Source organism: Mixophyes fleayi, chromosome 9, assembly GCF_038048845.1.
Source record: "Mixophyes fleayi isolate aMixFle1 chromosome 9, aMixFle1.hap1, whole genome shotgun sequence".
Lineage (NCBI taxonomy): Eukaryota > Metazoa > Chordata > Amphibia > Anura > Limnodynastidae > Mixophyes > Mixophyes fleayi.
The window spans coordinates 113,847,717-113,870,461 of record NC_134410.1 but is presented as its reverse complement, the minus strand read 5'-3'; the positions used below and the strand labels follow the sequence as shown (position 1 = coordinate 113,870,461).

The following is a 22,745-nucleotide window of genomic DNA, read 5'->3' as shown; positions in this document are numbered from 1 at the left end:
CTGTGTTGGCCCATTAGGTATTGAGAAACCCAAGCTAAAAAAAAAAATATTCAGTCTCAGTTCTTCCAATTGCCCCTCCTAATATTTTGGAACAAACAAAAAAACAAAACCTCACACTCTTCATCACCATTTATTTATATAGCGCCACTGATTCCTCAGCGCTGTACAGAGAACTCACTCACATCAGTCCCTGCCCCATTGGAGCTTACAGTCTAAATTCCCTAACACACACAGACACTCAGACAGCCAGAGAGAAAGACTAGGGTCAATTTTGATAGCAGCCAATTAACCTACCAGTATGTTTTTGGAGTGTGGGAGGAAACCGGAGCACCCGGAGGAAACCCACACAAACACGGGGAGAACATACAAACTCCACACAGATAAGGCCATGGTCGGGAATTGAACTCATGACCACAGCGCTGTGAGGCAGAAGTGCTAACCACTGAGCCACTGTGCTGCCACTCTTATACAACTGTTAGAGGTATTATACTACAAAGTCTTGCACATTTCAGACCAACTCAATATATAATAGATGTGTAACTTGCTCGTTCTTTTCATGTTTTTCTGTGCATCGGCAATTGCACAGTCCTTGCCGGATTTATACATTGTAATTTGCTATGGCCTTTTTCGGTCCTTACTTTGTGAAAAATGTGTGTTGGTTTTATAAATAAAGCTCTTGCAAAAAAAAAAAAAAAGAGTGATTAAAAATGTGATCAATTGATCTTATTGAATTCTTGTTGATCACAATACTAAATGGTTTTGTGTATTTATTGCTTTGAATATTAATTCAAATAAAGAATAAATAATGATGAACTGGATAAAAAAAAAAACAGCAAAATTTAAAATTCACACACACACACAAATCTATACATAAAAGATTCCATACCTTACAGAACTTTGAAATCTGAGATTGTGTCTGCATTTCATTCACACTGGCTGCCTGCAGTGCTGCTCAGAAGATTTAAAGACAGGACGTTTGCAGAGCATACAAAGTTTTCACCCATTGATGACGACTTTGAGGAGCTTATCATGGTGGAAATATAGTTGGGATAGAGGATTTGTCATAAAATATGACTATAAATTAATTATTACAGTTCAGCTTAAGATTTGGTTCTAGACGGAAAGTATCATTTTCATATATAGCTCCTCTGGCGGAATAACACAAAAACGGTCCATATTATCTAAGTGTGCAGATATTGGGTAAGGACATTATTAGGTCATTGCAATGACCCAGCCATCACTTGCACACGGGGGGGTGTTAAATTTCAGCCTGGGGGCAAGAATCGACTCTGCAGCCGAGTCTTGCAGGTGGCCCAGCCCAAGGTAGCCCACTGAGGGACCACCCCAGGAGGCAAATGCCCCCCTGACCCCGCTTGCACATGACACAAGGATAGCCTGTTCAGTGACAGGTGTCTAACATCCACTGTGCTCTACCAGACACAAGACCCTGGACACATATTTGCCTGTAAACACTTACTAACACTGGTGCTTGCTTTGGTGTTTGCTTGTGCTCTGGTTTCCATTGCTATCCCTCTGAAGAACGCACTTGCAGTATTTAATTTTCCCTTTGCACATATAATGACTCTTCGGAGCTCCCTACAGGCCAGATGAGGTAATGCAGCAGATGTAACCATTACAACATTATTACTGGTAGGGTATATTATCAGACAACTCTACTTACAGTATATCTCCTAACATTAATGGTGCAACACACCAGCTATGGAGTGTGAGATTCGTACCTCCACGTTATTAAATTGGGTTTTTAAACAATGGTGCATTTGAAGATAATTACCAAAGTGGTGTTTGCAATATAATTTCCTTGCAGGGTGGCCAAGGATAGTAACAGGTTGCTATTATCTGTGCTTACAAAGGTGGTTTTGCCCAATCTGGCCCAGAAGACCATGTCCAGTAAGGATTCAAACAGGAGATCTTAAGGTGGGCTTATAATAGCAGTGCAATTGTGTGTGTTTGGAAGCTGTGCACACTTCAGTTAACTTGCACAGTGGTGAAAGTGAATTATTCAGAAACCAATGGGCCTATACACTCCCCAACAGTTGGGAATGGGCATTGTTGAAAAGAACAAATCTATTTACTCAGCCTACTGCTGCATACATTGTTGCTCACAGGTGTGACTACTTCTTAAACTTGGCGAGTAAGAATGTGGGATGTGCCATCACTCAGCATCATGTAGTAAGCAACTTCAGATTCACTTTCTATTTAACCAGAGCTGTTCTAAAATTCAACCAAGGAAAGGTAAGAATGTATTTCTCTACGACATATTCAAAATATATTTTGCTTTAGTTCAACTTTAAAAATTACATTCGGTTCAGCTGATCAACAGCGGCTGCTGCATTTGATTTATAAGTACTGGGTGGACAAAGTTACTGTTTAATCCTGCACTTTGGACTGTGAGATGCACTATAGATCATGACAAAAGTATCTATTAAAGTTGTCAATGTTGTAGAGACAGCATGTCGGCAAAGCAACAAATATGTTTCCACAGCGTACAATCCATTGGCTTTCTTGGTGGAACTTGTGTTGAGCTTTGCCAATAGCCTGTAACTTGTGTACATGACAAATACAAAGTGTTGTTGCCAAAAATCAGCCTGTGTTTACAGACATTCTGCTGGATAATCCAGCTGTTCTGTGTGCCGATTAACCATCATTACAGGGACTGGAGGTTGTAGCTCACAGAGGGTCTCTCCGTATTTGATACTTAGGGTGATGGTTCAAAACGAGGGGGTGGTTGTCCAAATGTGACTGGGCAGCCAATTCTGACAACTGGTAGACGTCAGAGCTACCAGCACTGATGGCCCCAACCCTGCATAGCTGTTCGGGCTAACATCTTACAGGCAGTAAGAAAACTCTATGGGGAAGATTCAATTCAACGCAATGTACCTGCTGAAAAGTCTGCGTAGACCGAGGCGATGTCAGGGTTGAAATCTCTGCTCATTTTTCCCCTCGCTCCCCATAGAGGTGTGCAGGAAAATGAGCAGAGATTCCTTGGCAATGTGTGCAGACAGACATTGTGCTGCATTAAATCTCACCCTATTAACTGAAAAAAAAACAAATAAAATAATGAACTCCTATTGTTTTATTTAGTCTGTTTCTTATAACCTGTAGGTCACACACACAGGTTCTGAAGCAGGTCTGTGATTGCGGTGCGGATCTCATGAAACAGAAGCAGACTTTAGGGTCATTGCATTAGGACATAGACCTAAGTTTCATGTGCAGAGAGCACTATATGACAGAGCTTACTTTAAAAACTCGGCCTTTAGTAGTAGAGCCAGTATTACCCTCTGGTATAAAACCTTATTGGCTCTTGATATCGCTCCTAAGTCTAAACCTCAGATCCAATGGGAATCAGACCTTCAGTTAGATTTGTCAGAAGAAGACTGGGAACATATTTTCGCCAACTCCTTTAAAATGTCCAAGTGCCTTAACCATACTGAGATGATGGTAAAATTATTGAATAGAATGTATGTTACCCCAGACAAACTTCATAAAATCTGGCCTTCCATATCTCCACTATGTTGGCGTTATTGTTCTGAGCGTGGTGATATTTTCCATATATTCTGGTCATGCCCTGTAGTAAGGCCTATATGGAATAAAGCCTTTCAATTGATAAGCTCAGTCCTTCGTCACTCGGTCCTCCCCACACCAGAGATAGCCTTATTGCAATACTATCCCCCTACTCTTCCCAGTTGGGATAGATACGCGACAGGCCAGATATTGATAGCAACCAAAGCAGCTATAGCTCAGGCTTGGAAGCAGCCTCTCCCCCCTACCCTGGCCAAGGTGATCTCCAAAATCAAACCCTGGGTGTCCCATATTCCACGTCAACATCGTCTCCGCTGATTAAGTGGAGAGCCTGGCATAATTATGTGAAAGATGGGGAGGGAAATCCATCACGTTCCCTACCCCCGCCCTCTAATGACGCTGGTGAATGATCTTTTTTTTGTTTGTTGGTGCGTAAAGTATTAGTCAAGCCTAATGTATACAACGAATAGTCAGATGCATTTGATTTTGATTCTGTATGTTTTCAAGTGCATTGTGTTTGTGTTCCATCCCCTTTATGTACCCTTTCCCCCTTTTTGAAAAACCAATAAAAATTTTATTCGTTAAAAAAAAAATAATAAAATAAATAAATCGGCCTTTACCAGGTGTCCTGTATGCAAATTACCCAACACTTGGTTCTGGGGACCCAAGATTCATCCATGGCTAGTGGGTGGGGGGGGGGGGGGGGGGGAGGGGCAAGTTTGTTGGTCTAAGGTTGGGTACACACTACAGTGTTTTCAGCCGATGATCAGGCCAATCAAACCTTAAACGACTGTTCGGGCCGATACCGCATTAGTGTATGTGCTGCAAATCTTATCGTTTGATCTGATTTTTAAACCCGACCAAAAAACTCATTCAATTATGTCGTTCCAATTCTGCAGTGTGTATGCCCTCAGGACCGGCAGTGTCCATAGATCTCTATGGAGTGTGTAGAGTCACAATCTTTTCAGCCGATGGTTATGACAGATGAAGAGCACAGATCCGATGATAAATCGTGTAAAATGTGTTTAGTGTGTACACATGAATCGGCTGCTGATCGGACTGTTTTTTTGTGTATAGTGTGTACCCAGCCTAAGTGCATAACTGGTAAAATGACAAACACAGGAAATCTGGCTATCTATATATTGTGTTTCTTTATTTTGTGCATAGAACAGAATATGTTTACACCACACGTTGGCTTTGAATCAACATTCAGCCCTTGTGGTTAGACTTCCTTGCGGGCCCCTCAGTCTGACACTGATAACAGGAGACGTTCAGCAACAGTCGGCAGCGTGAATGTTGAACAGTGTCTTAGATTAGCCTGTGGCCCTTTTTAGTGCAAAAACACATGCATTTTAAAAAACAAACACGTTTTAACACCATATGTCAAGGTCTAGTTTATAAAATGGCATAACGGATAAATGCCGTAACTGTGTAATAATGAGTGGCACCAATGAAATCTTTGGATGACCGACAACAAATTAAAAAGAAAAACTGTATGTCTATGTATAATTTAATTTTCACATTTATCCAGTAATATGAGGCACTGCCTACAATTTCACTATCTGTTCTATGTATCATCTATGCTCTGTAAAATAATATTCATTACAGAGGATTATTTAAAATATTAAAATCATGTTTAGTGAACATGTAATGATGGTGATTGTAGTGCACCAACGCTCAACAAAGAGGTACAGCGTGTGATGTGTCTGCCTGGGAATGTTATTCAAAATGTTCTCCTATCATTAATGTAGCTGTGGGGCAGCACGGTGGCTAAGTGGTTAGCACTTCTGCCTTACAGTACTGGGGTCATGAGTTCAATTCCCAACCATGGCCTTATCTGTGAGGAGTTTGTATGTTCTCCCCGTGTTTGCGTGGGTTTCCTCTGGGTGCTCCGGTTTCCTCCCACACTCCAAAAACATACTAGAAGGTTAATTGGCTGCTAACAAATTGACCCTAGTCTGTGTATGTGTGTGTGACTGATGTGAATGAGTTCTCTGTACAGTGCTTTGGAGTTAGTGGCTCTATATAAATAAATGGTGATGATGATGATACATTAACAAACCTGATGCTTCAAACACGCACTGAGAAACATAATAAAATGCTATAGAAGACAAAAAACAAAATTAAAACCTGATTATTACTAGAACAAACAACAACTTTCTTTTTTGTCTTCCCTTTAATGTCTAGTTTGTACTTTTCCGACTCCAGTGAAAGCAGTGGCCAGGGCCCCATGGAACGGGCTAGCCTTTCTCGGTGTGCCAGGTCTCCCGATTGCTGGTAAACTCTGTAATGGTTCGATAAGCTCGAGTGCCTGGGATTTAATAGATCGGAATATAAAGAAGCAGTTCAGCCATAGCCTTGCAACCTTAGAAGGGGAGTTTACCACTTGGGAGAAGCGGTAGACTGGAAAGAAGGATGATTCAAACCTTTGTACTGCAGAGCTGTCAGACTCGCAGGACAGTCAGCACTGAGGTGTATGGATCACGTATCGAAACGAAAAAAAAAAAAGGTGACATTTTAATGGAAAAGTACTGATTTTCATCGGTCTCTGCTGATGTGTGCAAGACAGCTTGCAGTAAAGTAAAATCAATGGCTACATCTACAAATGCATGTCTGCGTACCTGCCCTGTGTGATCAGCTTTCAGATTTTAACCTCTCCTCTAAAGGGCACATACCGCAGTCTCCACTGGAAGTGCAACTGATTTAGCAGGTTATTAACTGAGGCGAAGAATAAACTTGCTGCTCTGTCAGTCAGGAGGTGGAAACGGCTGTAGAGAGGAATCTGGGTTGGTTTTAAAATGCGTGTGTTGCTTTTACAGGTGAGAAGTGGAACTTTAAAGTGAACCGGTCACCTACACACGGGAGGCAGCCATTGTATGGCCTGAGACAACTTTTACGAAAAGGGGGTGATGGTGATAAGTGAATGGAGTAGAGTGAAATAAAGCTTCACATTGAAATTATTAAACAGACATAATATTATATATATTTATATAGGTCTGCTTTTATAATCCGTTAGGTCACAACAAGCCTTTTTTTTGGGTCCGACTATATTTTGGGCCAGAAAGACAGATCAGGAAAACATATTGGGTGCTTCTTGTCCCTGCACACCCTGACATAGAGAGGTTAGCGCCCAAATAAAATAGACCGCACCATGACAGCGCACAAACAGGTATTTCTGGTCTCTCCACCCATCCTTATGTGTGATCCACAAGTCAATCCATAGATCAGCAGCTTTCCAGACCAGTCTCAACTTCCCTTCAATCATTTAGTCTAAAAATTAAAATACTTAACAATAAATGGAGGACCTGTAAAGAAAATGAAATGATCCACAATATTTACTGTAGTTTATTAGCTGGTAGTACACAATAGCTTTGAAAAGAGAGGATCCAAGACCCACTAAATGGCTCGCCAATCAATGTCTTGAGTTCTGACTTCTAAAAAGGAAAAGGGGAGGTGTGCCCACAGCAACCAATCAGATTCTAAGCTGTCATTTTACTTTTTAGAAGGTTTAGTAAATCTACCCCCTGGCCTATATAGTACAGCAGTGGCCTCCTCAGTGACTACTGATTATAAGTAATGTGTCAGGCTCGGCTGTGGCACAGATGTTCAGGCTCTGAACTGGTATTAGCGCCACTGAACTAGCGGAGTGCGGAGTCTAACGTGGCCCTGTTGTTCACCAGGGACCCCCAGCAAGGAGGTTTGGGCTTAGCTGCACAGGACATGCAGGTCGCGGTCCCACTAGCCAGTTGCCGGTGTAGTGGTAGAGAGGTCAAATGGGATGGGTCAGAAGCCAATCAGGAATATACTGAGCCAAAGGGAGATCCGAAGAGTCGTCAGGCGGGCCAAAGTCGCGGGAACAGAACGTGAGCAAATCCAGGGGAATAGTCAACAAGCCGGGTCAAAGGTACAGTAGAAAATTAGGAGAATGGTCAGGGTAGCCGGGTCACAACAGGAACCAATAGTAAACGCTAGAGGCAGGGGACCTGATACTCTGGCACCCTAATGGTGCCAGAGCAGGCTTTAAATAAGGACAGGGTGGCTGGGATAGGTGCAGGAGCAAGGGGCGGCAAGAACACACTGACAGCCGAATAGGAAGCGTCCTGTTGCCTAGCACGGGGACGCATCGAAGCGCGCGCGCCCGACAGTCCGGAGGACGGACGGGGATGCTGTGTGCCTGTTGCTTGGCAACAGGACGCCCCCGGCCGAGACCATCAGGCGGGCGTCCCCGCACAATAGAGGGGCGGCGGGGACAGCGCCTGACATAATGATAGCCTTTGGTGATTATAACCACTATGTCATGTGACACAAAAGTCATGACTTCTTTTCAACGCATACCCAATTTGTCAAACCGCTATGTACAACTATTTCCAGTGTAGACGACAGAAATTCAGACAACGGCAACAATAACCTGTCCTTAATAAAATGTGTTCAACAGTAAATTGGTGTCCCAAGGCAACCCCACCCCCTTCCTTATTTGACAGGCCAAGTGACATCCTTACTCACTAGCTGCAGATACAGAACTAACTTCACTGTGTAAGTCAATTGTATTTGGAAAACCACTTAGTGCTGATATTGTAGGTCATTAAACATATCCGTGTACAGGAGTATACACAAAGCCACTGGTCAACCTTTTTATGTAAAACACACATCTACAAGATAAAAATATGGTGTTATTAATTATAGGGGGGGGGACCTCAACTACATCTACTGAAAGTCTGTCCTGGGATCTACTACTGCTGTCAATAAAGAGATATTTTCAAACTTAACTTCAGAGTTTGTTCTGTCTGCTCATAAAGTCACCTTTATCTGCATTGTATTTTGTACAGTGGATGGGGTTTTGTTCCACTCTTTTTCTCACCCATCATAAGGCATCCTTTGTGCCGGCTACGTGGCCCCATTCCAGCTTCACAGTGCACAAGGCAGGCTCACAAAGATGGGAAACAAATGGTGAGACGCACAATCCCAGCAAATTCTTCGCTTCAGATTTCCTAATCCATATAGAACGTTACAAACCGGCTGTGTAGTGGGAGCAAAAGTTACAGGTTCAGCCGCAACAGTGGATGATATTTAACTGTAACCTTTTATTTTGTTTAGTTATATTGTTTTATAAGGATTGGTTACTTTGGGAGGTTTGTATTATCCTGGAAAAGAACTTAATAAATATACTTGATTACAAACAAACAAACAGCCTTGTCCACACTCAAAAATAAATAAGCAACATGTAATGACTGATGATGAATGGTATAATTTGGCAGAAATATTCAGTTGCTATAGTCATGTATGCGGATTTATAATGATCAACATTTATAGGGCGCCACAAATTCCGCAGTGCCCAACAATCATCTTGCAAGATATGACATACGTCAATATTATAAACATACTGACAGATACAGGAATACAATTAAGCATCACCATAACAGCTAGCACAGATACCGGTACGTCTTCCATGCGTGTGAGTGAACAAAGAGCAGACGATTCAGCTTAAGACATGACATCAGGGTCGTGCGAGGTGGACAGACATGAGACATGTGGTACAGAGGACCTTTTAATGTTTTGTTTTAGATATAAAGCGCTCATTGCATTTGATGTTGTATTTGAGTATTCTATTGATATGTCAGTGGGGTTTTAGTTCATGCTCTGCTGCAAAAGCAGTGGGCTGTGAAACCCATCAGCCATTAGAGGTTCTTATCCCCAATGAAACCACAAAATGATGCTTTGGCTCAGCGAATCCGTGAGATCTCTTTACAGAGAGGTTTACAGATGTAGTTGGAGAGGTTCTCAAGGCTGTGATAGAGGTTTTCCATCTATTAATATATACAAAGAGGAGATAAATGTACAATAATATTCATGTTGCCGGAGTTTTCCTACCTCCTCTAATGTTGTTGCCAGTTAGCTTTTGAAATTTAGCTCATATACAAAAGGCACTGTCTTTGTCTCCTTCCCACACTTCCCTTAATCCGGCGGTTCCCAATGTGTGCGCCGCAGCTCCCAGGGCTGTCACAGAGGTGCCGCGGCGCTGCCGCACAGTGACAGCTGCGTGAGAGAGGAGGATGCTGGGTCCCAGCGCCGCGCGGATTGGTAAGTTTTTGTGTTGTTTGTTTTTTCTATGGCTGGTGCGCGGCAGAGGGACACAGCGTGAGAGGGGCAGTGGAGGGGGACACAGCGTAACAGTGGAGGGGGGACAGCGTGAGAGGAGCAGTGGAGGGGGGACAGCATGAGAGGAGCAGTGGAGGGGGGACAGCGTGAGAGGGCAGAGGGGGACAGCGTGAGATAGGGCAGAGTGTCTGGAGGCAGATGGGGCATTTTTGCATACAACTAAATAAGTTTTCTGTCTTGACCTAAATACTTATTACAATTTTTTGACCCAACTACTTCTAAAACGGGACTGCTCAGTAATTATTTTGGAGGGGTGCCTTGAAAAAATTATGGAGACTCTTAGGGTGCCGCGAACTGCAAAAGTTTGGGAACCACTGGCTTAATCTATAAAAACTTCCCTTTCTTCACATGACAATGTTTTCACAATTTCACAATATAACAACGTGGAGCTGTCCAGAGACGACGGCATCTCATAGAAGCAGTGGATGAGTGTAGTTGATACCACTACTCTTGAGATGGTGTTTAAACGTCAGCCTTTTGTGCAGTGAGAAAACCGCATGAGGTGTCATAAAATCAAAGCCTTGGGAGTAAATTTATCAAGCTGCGGGTTTGAAAAAGTGGAGATGTTGCCTATAGCAACCAATCAGATTCGAGTTATCATTTATTTAGTGCATTCTACAAAATGACAGCTAGGATCTGATTGGTTGCTATAGGCAACATCTCCACTTTTTTCAATCCCGCAGCTTGATAAATTTACCCCATTTTGCCCTACATCCACACATGGGACCATATTTTAATATGTAATCTGCAAAATAGAATTTATTTAGCAATGTAGATCCACAGAGAGCCACAAGGTTGCAACTAGATGATTCACAGCAAAAATGTGCAAAGGTCGACAACTTACTGTGTAAAGTCAATGCAGCGGCACACGGCACAATGGGCACTAAAGCAGATGCGGGAAGTGACAACATGGGAAATGTGAGTTTTGCACTTGTTAACCATGTGTAACTTCCAACTTCCAATGTATGGATTTCTAGCTAAGTAGCTGTAGAAATCAGTTATATACAATATATTAAACATATTTTGAAAATGTTTCTCCTTTGAATTTACAAATGAGATCGCACACAAAGATGGGAATTCAATTAGCCACAAAGTGTCTCCGGAACGTCCGCGGGAAATAGAGGTTCGGGGAAAAACGAGCAGAGATTTCTACCGTAATTGCTGACAATGTGAGCGGTGCGATGTCCACCAGCCACATATCCAGCAATTGAATTCCCCCTTTGCCTACAAAAAACACATTTTGCCCAACACAAAAATATAAATACTTTGCTTAGGATAAAACACACAAACACCACACAATAGTTTAAAAGGCCACTCTAATTAAATAGCTTTGACCAGACTTGTACAAAGGTAACGGGACGAAATGAATCTGATTGGTTTAGGGCTACAAAACATTTCTGTTATTTTAGCTGCGTTATTACAGGGACTTTGCACTTGTAGATGACTCCACCCCTCTATGTCCTAAACCAGGGTTTCCCAACAGTGCAGGTTTTCTGGATCACATCTGACATAATTAGGACCACCTGTGGATCTGTTACAATGTGTCAGTCAGTAATGAATACACCTGTGCTCCAGCAAGGAGATATGGAAAACCTGCACTGCTGGGGAGCCCTGAGGACTGGGTTTGGGAAACCCTGTGGACCTAAACCCATATATAAAAAAAAATAAAAAAATGGGAGTGGCCTTCTCATGGTTTCCCCACCTTTACTTACTCCAAACCATGCTGTTGGCCACCAAATGCTCACAGTGTAGGATGACCCAATCCCTAGAGTCCTATGCAATATATATAACTGGAAGTGTTCCATTGGGCTCCATTTAATAGAATGGATGGTTCTATTCAATAAGATAAGACCAGTCGCTTTGAGTTGAAGCCTTCACATAAACTCAATGGTATGGGGTCAGGTAACGGCTGGGCCTTTCGAGAATGTGTTCTCCAAAATAGAAAGCCACTTTAAAGAAGCCTTTGCCTTGTATATTTTAAATGACAAATAAATATTACTGTCTTAGGAAATAAGGCAGATATGATTGGAGTATCCATTGCTATTTGCAGAAGTCAATCAATACCAGTAACTTTCCCTCCAGCTATGGAATGCTGACCGGACTTATAAATGATGGAAAATGCTACTTCGCTGCATTAAAAGGATAAGAAACGTAAATTAATGCAAAATAGAAAAAAAAGGAGCAGATTGTAAGTGAAAGGTTCAAAACGTTTTACAATGGAGGAGGAATTGTTGAGAGATAACTACTGTCAAGTTGAGCTGGAACGCTGTGCTTAAATGTCCCATAAACCTGCCTGGTTCACATACATGCCTCCTCTCCAGTAAGCATACACTGGCTGTGAGCTCATTCTATTCATACATAGATATGTCCTGACACACAGGATGTCTCAGGATTTATACACAGACACACAGAGGGTGTCCCCAGGCCTTGCGCACTGCTTCACCCCCAGTGACGCGAGGGATGAAAGCCCAGCTGTCACACACAGATAGAGGGGCTCAGTGCTCCCTATTAATAGGTCCCCACGTCTGTGGTGAGGTAACATGGTATTTTTGGGATGCGCTTGTCAAGAACAAAGTAACATCAAAATCCCGACAACTGCCCCCTCCCGCTGACCCTTCTTTGTTCTTCGTGGAATTCGTGTCCAATACAAAGAAACATACAGCAGACATGTCGCTTTTAGCAGCCGATTGCTGGGAAACAGATTGAATACTTCAGATCTTTTCGGGTATATTTAAAAAAATATATATAAAAGCCAGCCAGACGTGTAATCTTTTCAGACTAATTCACCATATTAGAGAATTTGCTGTTGCCTGTAACATGAGTGTGTGTACAACTTGTTGCCAGGAGCTGTAAAGACGGCATGGCTTTAGAATTCAGCCCTTTGCTTTACAAGCCAAAAAACTGTATAAAATGGTGACAATGAGGGTGTGTTTTTATTGCACAAACTTGTTTATGGAAGGATAGGTGTTAAACAGCCTTCTTTGTTCACAAGCCCTTAATAATGTCAATATCGCAGGTCTGCCAATATTTCCCCCCCAGAAATTCCTTCAGTAGGAGACAATTCCTCACCCTTCTGTGACCTTCTGAGGTTAGAGGTCAAATACACACAAAGGTAATCTCTTCCCCTCCATGACCCTAGAGCAGCAAAAGGTCACCGACATTTTATGACATGCAATAAGGAGGATTGTGAAACGGGACCTTGTCACTGCCTTTAGGGCTTCTGACATAATGCATTCTGGAAACAGGTCAAAAAACGAAATCTTGCAAGGTGCAGGTGTCATTTTTCTAAGTAATCCCCTAAAAAGTCATTACCGCTCCCTGAGGTGTCAACAAACGACAGGTGCGCAGAATTGTTGCATACAACTAAGGCTTACTCAATAAGTTTACAAAACAAAAGCATTGGCGGCTATGGGTTACAGCACATTTGTAGACAGAGCGCCAGTTTATTGAACAGCTTCCACAGAGCGAAATATTTTGCATTTGAAAAAGGATCTGCCACTTACCTTTGTAGGATAGGTAGACGCGGGCAGGTCGGGAGGTCCAGGTACTCACAGGGAAACTGAGAAGCAGCAGAACTAGAGAGGGCAGTGTAGATATCAGCATGTTGTCACTACCCTAGACGCAGAGAGAGAAAGGACAAGACGATGTTCACACAGCAACACCACCACTGCCCACAATAAAGACACATAGGTCATACATTGTTTTACTTGCGTTTCCACAGGATGGATCAACTTTCAGTCCACCAAATTATAAAAAGTACATCAATCTACAGCCAAAGACTGACCGATAGTGACTCACGGTAGGAAATGAGTAGTGATTTCACATAACATTTATATATCACTAATTTCATATAATGACATTTGTATTTGCTGAACAAGGTCCTTATCTAATCTGTCATGTCAATTCCTAGGACGTACCAGGAAACTCCCATTGTCCCTGTTCTTGGTAAAAGGAAAACGATGTGGATATTAGTCAAACGGATTAAAATAAGCATCCCAGAAGCCTTGCACAAAATAAGACAATGAAAAGGAAATCATTAAATCCATTTGATTTGTTCAGAGGGCTCAAAAGAGAGGGGGTGAGATTTAAATGACGCCACACAATGATGTCAGGTAAAACAGGCTTATGTTCTAGTCAATCTTCATTTCACACGCTCTGTTAGTTTATTTGTTTTCTGCAAACTAATGTCTAGCTCAATGAGACATTGTTATAAGAATTGCTACATATTGGGGATTCTGTGCCTGATTTCAGATAGCAATCTCTTGCAATTTTAGACATTTTGTCTTTAGCTTTATATTTCGCTATTTATATAACATTTTAGTCCCCCTCCAGATAATTGCTCAATGTCAGACATGTTAGGGTCCATAAAATACATATTATATTTATAACGGAATAACCACATTTATGCTACCATATTGTAGCTCATCAGGTCTTGATTAATCTGTACTAATAAAGACTTAAGAAGTGCCTGGCTGGCACCGAATTTATAATAGTAACTACGTTGTACATTCCGATGTACTTTAGCGATTTGCCAGGTTTGCAGCTACATATAATAAACTATTTATGGTCGTCTGTATTTTCTGACGTCCATGTGCTTTGATGTTCACCTAGTAAAACGTACATCTTTTTTTTAAACAAATTCAGTTATGATTACCCAAATGAACAGCAATTAAAAAGGATGTCGTCTTGGAAAATGATTGTCATGCAACCTGTTTCGTGTCCGGTTATAGTACAAAAAGGTACCAAAAATGGAAGCCTAGAATTATTCTATACAAAAATACTGCTAAACTAACAATGAGCAGAAAGTGGCGTGGGCTTAGCATCAGGGTCAAATTGGGAGGCAAATGCACTTTGTACAAAAACAATTGTACCTTCCGTCTAAGGGATTTGTGTGTAAGGAAAGGAGCGTGAGAATATACTGCGGTAAAAAGGAAGTCTTTTATAACAGGGTGTCCTTCAGAAGGAAACACAAGGGACGGAGAATATATTTTTAGGATCACTGAGGTTTCTTATAGGAAATTACTTTTTTTTTTTTGGGCAGGGTGGGTGAACATGATTTAGACTTTCCTATCCCAACAAGATGTTGTGTTCAGGACATGTGCATGCAAATTGCTGGGATTGCGACACAAACTATGATTTATAGCCGAGCCAGATTAGACGCACGGTTTTTGGACTGACGAGCCAAAGTTTAATTTCTATCGCTGCTTAAAGAGAAATTGCACCTAAGTGCGAAAATATTTTCTCTTTACTACATAACACACTGGGTGGTACCTAGTAAATTGGTGTTTTCTAGATCCTGCCTTACAAATTAAACTACATAAAGACCATAGCTTTTCTTTTTTTTTTTTTTTTTAAATAACTTACATTCGTTTTGTAGGGTTTGATAAGATGCCACCAAGCTTGAAAACCCCCCGTCTAGAATAGTGGTATCAAGAGGATACAAGGTTCTGGTGGTTGGCATCCCTGACAGTAGTAGCAGTTCAATAAAGGAAAGATCAGTAATTAAATCTAGAAAACATTTACCCCCAATAAACTTAATAGAACAATCATTTCCAAGAGATATCTGCAGCTGCTCATTGTTTTACAGATGAAAAGACTTGAGGAAATAGCATATAAGGAGTCAAGACAATACGTTCTTGCCCTTTAACGTTGGCATATTTGAATCACTGAAAGGGTTAAGAGACTAATTACTCTATTTTGGCAGAGATATGATCACAGGGTTTAGAAAGGAAGGATGCCGATCTGTCAGTTTGGCTTCTTTCAACTGCATGTAGCAACCACCACCTCTCAAACCTGGGACACCTCGTACCAGGCACTAGATATGGAGGCTGCTCTTGTTCTCCCAATCCTGTCCAACTTACAAAGAGGTTAGATGGGAGGGTGTGCGAGAGAGAGAGAGGGGGAGAGAGAGAGAGAACGTGCTGGAAGGCAGTAACAAAAAGTGAAAAAGAATGGGGAAGGGAGAAGAGAGAGAAAGTGAGAGTTCTACACAGGATGGAAGGATGAGGTTAAAGAGTAAAATCTCAAAGACGACTAGACAGGGAGGGGACTTGTAGAGAGAGAGATGTACTTGTCAATTGCAAAAGGTGAGAGAAGGACAAGTCAAGAGAGAGAGACACTGGAGAGGGTGTGAATGGAGAAACAGCAAGTGGAAAGTAGAGTAGAAGCTACTGTACCGCACTAAGCGAGAGCAGGAAAAAAAAAAACAGTACAAAGGAATCAGCTTTAACAATAGCACATGGGAAACAATTCTCTGCTCATTAAGGTAACAATCCTAAAGTGGATGGGAAAGTGACAAGGTTGTTACAAGCACACTTCAGAATTTACACTACAATTACCCATGTTATAAGGCTAGATTAATGAATTGTTAACATCTGTAATTACCAATAAAAGTAGTGTATGCACAGGACAGTCTCCCAGCAGGATGAAACAGTGAAGAGACAAACCTGGACACACATTCAGCCAATCAGAATGTGAAAGAAGTTTTGAGGTTAAGGTACAAAACAAATGACAAGTGTTGCTAAAGTCATTAAATGCAAGAGAATAAATACATCTGTACAATACAGAACAATGCTGAATTGTCAAGATGACTCGATCAGGCAGGCATCTGTCAGTTTATAGACAAGGATTTAATATGGGTACCTACCTCAGACGTGTGCTGGCAAAATAGGATGTAAAAAGGGAAGAGGAGTCAGATATTCCCAATCAGCTGATATGACTTTGTACCATTTCGAAACGTGCATTACGGAAAGCATGCGAGATCACCGAAGGCAACATGCGAGCTGTCAGATTAACCCCGTTGACAGCTAGGAAACCACAGGTGTACGCAGGTGTGTATACTGGTTAGGCAGAAATCAGTATTTTTTTTGCTCGCCAATGAGTTGCAGACCGGTTAGGCGAGTATGCCAGAGGATAGATAAGTAGATGTGGGAGACCTAAGTACATGGAAACAGTGCTGACAGTCTGCAGGTTGTTAAGGTCCAAGATTTCCAAAGGGCTCTCTTGCTTTTTGTGCAGTTGTTTGGAGTCTAGAACCAGGAACGGACATCGAAAGTAGGCAAGTTACAAGCACAGTTTTAATGCAGTGCTGCTCTGCTTGTGCCGCTATGTTTGTAGAGCAAAGTGTGACTGTGGGGAGGCTCCAGAATGACAGAACCTGACAGCTCCACTTTCCATTCTGTTGGAGTGAGAAGGAAAGGGGGAGAGAAACACTGGAGAGGGGAGGAGGGAGAAGGAAAGAGGGAGAGAAAGAGAGAGGGAGAGGAGGGGGGGACAAAAGAGAACGAATAAGATTAAGCATATAGGGAGGGACTACACAGCCAGAGGTATGAGGGAGGGCAGAAGATTAAAGGGAAGGAAGAGGACTGGAGCAAACTACCTGATCCTTAATCACAAGGAAGAACACAAGAACAATCAGAATGTGAAGACAAGGATTATCTGCGTGATAGGAAGCAGCAAGAAACCCAAACACCTGAGAGGCAGAATGAGCCAACAAGGAGGAGTTGAGTTAAGGAGGGGTACGGGAGTAGGCTGAGGTAGAAGACAAGGAAGATAAAGTAGGAAGGAGAGCGTAATAACTGGATGGAAAGATGGAAAGCTGGTGTGAGAGAGAGAGTGTTAGAATACCAACACCCATGTCACAGTTGTGTGAAGACCTGAGCTCTCCAGTCTGCAGTACTATGTCATTAACCTCTGAAGTGCCAACACCCAACATAGGAATATCTTGGCACAAGGAATTTACTGTGTTGCACACACGATACAGCAATCTCGCCCAGCTCATCAGATAGTGAGCATATTTCAGGTATAAAACCACGTCATCTAAGTCAGAAGCCAAGAGCTAATCAGGATAGGAAAACTGGCTTTAACATGCATTAATAAACCACAAATAAGACATTAATTCAATGTACCACACAACTTTCCTATCTAGAGTTCAAAAGGATGTTTTCAATTATATGGCTTTCTTTTTTCTTTTTATTTTGCGTGTGCGTGCAGCCGCGTGCCCAAAAGACTGCAACTTTTTAGAACAGTATTCCTATGTGCCATGAAAAGACTCATTACATATTCTGTTCTTTGCATGTTCTCGTGACCTTGGCGTGCCCTTTCTGCTTTGTTTTGCCAATCCTCTGCTCTGTCAACTACTCCATTTATATACAGAGCAGGTACGTAGCTGGCAGCGCAAGCCTCCCCCCCACCCCCCAAACATCTAAACTCCCCACTGTGCGCAGCGGATTTCTATACCATAGCTTCATCCATAATATAGACGTATCAAGGGCAATGGCAGTGCAGGCCTTGCTACCCTTTACCCCCTAGCTTAGACAAGAGAAATCTCTGTGCTGGAAGCTGTAGTCTATTCTCTGCCTCAGCAGGGCACCAAGGCATGGTAAATAACTATACACAGAGCATAGCAACCAGCATAGATAGTGATGTGCTTAATGGCACTAGGTTCAGAGAAATTTCAAAAACATCCAAGTAAAAATAATCATAGTGTCTCCTTCGTTCATAGGGTTCACAATCACGGATGATAGAGTGCAATGTGCAGAAAAATAGGATACAATAGATGTGTTATTAATGGACCAGGTCCCTAGTCAGCAGTCACACAACAGGAGGGAGGTCAGTGCACACAACATTACATAGAAACAACTCCAAACAAATTCGTCCCCTCCCGGAGGAATTCTAGCCATACAGCTTATCAGAAGTCTCTACGGGATGAAGACCAGGACTCCGAATCCACAGTGATAACATAACAAAGACCGAGGGATGCAGCCAACCCTTGTGGAGGCTAGGATAACATGAAATAGCCTCTAACAATAGATATTTTTACAGGAAGGCCTCTGGTATACCTGGAAAACAGACAAAGCAGAGCTAGTCACGCTGGCCACAGATGGGAAGAAGAGACTGAGAGATAAAGATAAGCACAATTACAAAACAAAGGGAGTGTACAACTCACAGCATACCTGTCGTTGAACCAATGAGAAGACTGTGTCATTGACAAACCCAATTGTCATACTGCTGCAACATTTATAAAGAAGTCAAATTCTGCTGAAATTAAGCAAATGCTTGACAGCTTAACTGTAAAGAAAATCAAAATAAAGTTGGGTTGTGTTAATAAATATATGAAATACATATTGTTAAGGATGTGGATTTAGGATTACACAAATAAAGACACAAACAGAGTGCACCTCATGCATATATCAAAAAGGACACATAGGGAAAGGATACCCACTGAAGACCTGCGTAGACTGTTATTTATTTCTAATGTAGCTTAGTGGGTTCAATATTACACTAATATCAGGCAGGAAAGTAACACTCTACAGGACTGCAACAGAGGGGAGACTGCATACAAAACACAGGTGCATTACCTTTAGCCTGGGCCCAGATAAAATTCAGCGAGGCGGCTGCGTTCGTTCCATTCTCTATGTAAGTGGCGTCTTTATCTCTCACAATGCAAACACTGGATAGAAGGGACACAAAAGTCTGGAATGTGCTGAGGGTCTCATAAACTAATCAAGACTCCCACAGTGAGCCGGGCTTAAGTCACTCACTTAAAAACCCCTACATTTACGCCTGTTCCAATGAGACGCTGGGGGAACACGCTGCCCCCCTCCCCCTGCTCCCAGCTTGAAGAGGACACCTACACTAATTAAGGAAAAGTGGGACATTACAAATAAGAAGGCAAAGACAATTAATTAAGGAAGGAAGGTCAAAGGGAGTCCCGAAATACTTGCATCTCAATGACACTACTAGATGATGAATGAGATTTTGGGCAAGTCTATGAGTGCAGCAATGTCAAGCTAAGTGCCAAGGTTAAAGCATGGCAGAAGATATGGACGCACGGGTTATGGAGTGCAGGGGAAGCGCTCAGATCATAGACGAGTGTGCACTTATGGTCACATAAGAATGTGCAGCGGAGCACTTATACCCACTTGGGTCAGCAGCAACAAGAGTAAAAAAGGAAGGCAGAGATTGCGCAACAAATAAGGGGGATCCAATATAGTGCGTCATCTTGAATAGCCACATTTAACTAATTTTTCAGGGTGTTCCCTGCTCTTTGTTAACATTCCTGTTAGCGTGTTTAATCCTGCGCTGAGAGCCAGTGATGATAATCAGACAAACAGGCAGAGCAAGCTGGCAGGGAGCTATGGATGAGGGGAGGGGTGCAACGGGGGGGGGGGGGGGGAATCCGTAACCAGTTCAAAACAGTCTTATCTCAAAAGGCAGCATCCCACAGTTCTCCAAGCAGATGGTGACATTGACAGGGAATATGTGGGTGCCTGCATGCATATTACATCTTCCTTTATCCTTGGATAACATATGGATAAGGGTGACAATTTATACTGCTGGCATGCCATGCTGTGTCTGTATAAGAAATGACTCTTTCTACAGTTATCTCTGAATAATGCAAATCGAATCTTGGATGCCGTGCCTACTGCTAGAGTACTTTTTTATTTTCACAATACGACAAAATGTTTATTCTTTTATCGCTAAGAAACCGTGGCCAAAAGTAGTGGCAGGGCACGGTAAAGGCGATGACGTAGGCGTCTCAACTGAGAACATGTTATTGCATTTAATTTTTCAGTTAATGTTCCACCAGTGTTTTGGCTAGAAAGAGTTTGTTATCCTTGAAAAAATAAAATACCGTAAAGACAATTATGTTGAATTGGTCAGATTGCATCATGATTTTGAACTCTGTGATGAGTTTATTGCTAATTAAAAGATACATTTTAAAAGTACCACACCCAGAGTCACCTTCTACAAAAGAGCCACTAAAAATATTCAGAAATATATATGTAAAAGTTCCCATACTATGAAAGATAGATCTGTCAAATGGATTCCTGTGACTGTAATCAAGGAAATCTGCTGTATATAGAAAAATATCCCCCAAACCCACAAACCAATTTATCTGAAATATATTCAGTTCTGATATGATCCTTAAAGTTATATGTTAGTAAATGTTGGTAGTAGCTGTTATTCTAAAAGCCAATTGTATTTTAGGCTCGTGTTCCTTTATGTGTTTGGCATAAAAGCCAAAAAGCCTAGCTCAAGTTATAACAATCCGTTGTGTAATAATGCATGGGTTCATTTTTATTGTGTCTACAATATTTTTGTATGCATTTAACTTGACACATATATAATTTCTCATAAGCTTCATAAACAGGTGTTTTACCACTTTTATCAGCACAATATCTACAATCATAAAAAGACTCAAACATTTCCCTTCATGGCTGAATGGACAAGGAGCACAAACTACAGGTGCTTTTTCTAGAATACAATAATCTAACAATGGCCATTGAGTGAGACGATATAATAATAAGAAAAATGGAGAAGGGGAGAGAATTGTGGGGGGGAGAGAGAGCGAGGGCGAAAGAGAGAGAGCGAGGGGCGAAAGAGAGAGAGCGAGGGGCGAAAGAGAGAGAGCGAGGGGAGACTAGCCGAGCGAGGGGCGACGAGGCCGAGCGAGGGCGACGAGGCGAGCGAGGGGCGACGAGGCCGAGCGAGGGGCGACGAGGCCGAGCGAGGGGCGACGAGGCCGAGTGAGGGAGGGAAGAGAGAGAGAGGGGCGAGGGAGGGAGAGAGAGAGAGAGAGAGGGGCGAGGGAGGGGGGAGAGAGAGAGAGAGAGGGGCGAGGGAGGGGGAGAGAGAGGAGAGAGAGGGGCGAGGAGGGAGAGAGAGAGAGAGAGGGGCCGAGGGAGGGGGAGAGAGAGAGAGAGAGGGGCGAGGGAGGGGGAGAGAGAGAGAGAGAGGGGCGAGGGAGGGGAGAGAGAGAGAGAGAGGGGCGAGGGAGCGAGGCGAGGGAGGGAGAGAGAGAAAGGCGAGGGAGGGAGAGAGAGAAAGGCGAGGGAGGGAGAGAGAGAAAGGCGAGAGAGAGAGAGAGAGAGAGCGGGGGCGAGAGAGAGAGAGAGAGAGAGCGGGGCGAGAGAGAGAGAGAGAGAGAGCGGGGGCGAGAGAGAGAGAGAGAGAGAGAGCGGGGGCGAGAGAGAGAGAGAGAGAGAGAGCGGGGGGCGAGAGAGAGAGAGAGAGCGGGGGCGAGAGAGAGAGAGAGAGAGAGAGCGGGGGCGAGAGAGAGAGAGAGAGAGAGAGCGGGGGCGAGAGACGAGAGAGAGAGCGGGGGCGAGAGAGAGAGCGGGGGGCGAGAGAGCGGGGGCGAGAGAGAGAGAGAGAGCGGGGGAGAGAGAGAGAGAGAGAGAGCGGGGCGGAGAGAGAGAGAGAGAGAGAGCGGGGGCGAGAGAGAGAGAGAGAGAGAGCGGGGGCGAGAGAGAGAGAGAGAGAGAGCGGGGGCGAGAGAGAGAAGAGAGCGGGGGCGAGAGAGAGAGAGAGAGAGCGGGGGCGAGAAGAGAGAGAGAGAGAGAGCGGGGGCGAGAGAGAGAGAGAGAGAGAGCGGGGGCGAGAGAGAGAGAGAGAGAGAGCGGGGGCGAGAGAGAGAGAGAGAGAGAGCGGGGGCGAGAGAGAGAGAGAGCGGGGGCGAGAGAGAGAGCGAGAGAGAGAGCGGGGGCGAGAGAGAGAGAGCGAGAGAGAGAGCGGGGGCGAGAGAGAGAGCGAGAGAGAGAGCGGGGGGCGAGAGAGAGAAGAGCGAGAGAGAGAGCGGGGGCGAGAGAGAGAGCGAGAGAGAGCGGGGGCGAGAGAGAGAGGAGAGAGAGCGGGGGCGAGAGAGAGAGAGAGAGAGAGAGAGAGAGCGGGGCGAGAGAGAGAGGAGAGAGAGAGAGCGCGGCGGGGGCGAGAGAGAGAGAGAGAGCGGAGGAGAGAGCGGGGGCGAGAGAGAGAGAGAGAGCGAGAGAGAGCGGGGGCGAGAGAGAGAGAGAGCGAGAGAGAGCGGGGGGGTGAGAGAGAGAGCGAGAGAGAGCGGGGGAGAGAGAGAGAGAGCGAGAGGAGAGCGGGGGCGAGAGAGAGAGAGAGAGGAGAGAGAGCGGGGGCGAGAGAGAGAGAGAGAGAGCGGGCGAGAGAGAGGCAGAGAGGGGGGCGAGAGAGAGAGAGCGAGAGAGCGGGGGCGAGAGAGCGCGGGGGAGAGAGAGAGAGAGAGAGAGAGAGCGGGGGCGAGAGAGAGAGAGAGAGAA

General features: G+C 43.7%; 1 protein-coding gene and 1 long non-coding RNA gene across 4 annotated transcripts in view; both read right to left on the bottom strand.

Moving 5' to 3' along the window:
* LOC142101011 (semaphorin-3F-like) overlaps window positions 1-18,747 on the bottom strand; it is a 49,577-nt gene extending 30,830 nt beyond the window's left edge. The window contains exons 1-2 of one of the 3 annotated variants that reach the window (XM_075185011.1): window positions 18,651-18,747; window positions 13,200-13,311 (exon numbers count right to left, since the gene is read on the bottom strand). In XM_075185011.1, the coding sequence (XP_075041112.1) occupies window positions 13,200-13,311; window positions 18,651-18,701 (163 nt within the window). In that variant the 5' untranslated portion in view covers window positions 18,702-18,747. Of the gene's footprint in view, window positions 1-13,199; window positions 13,312-13,393; window positions 13,494-16,342; window positions 17,160-18,650 lie in introns of those variants that run through there. The other 2 variants (XM_075185012.1, XM_075185013.1) reach the window with 2 other exon arrangements.
* Window positions 18,748-18,775: 28 nt separating this feature from the next.
* The window catches only part of LOC142101012 (uncharacterized), an 11,710-nt gene continuing 7,740 nt past the window's right edge, over window positions 18,776-22,745 (bottom strand). Inside the window, exon 3 of the long non-coding RNA XR_012678949.1 lies at window positions 18,776-19,147. This is a non-coding gene — a long non-coding RNA (uncharacterized LOC142101012). The remainder of the gene's footprint in view (window positions 19,148-22,745) is intronic.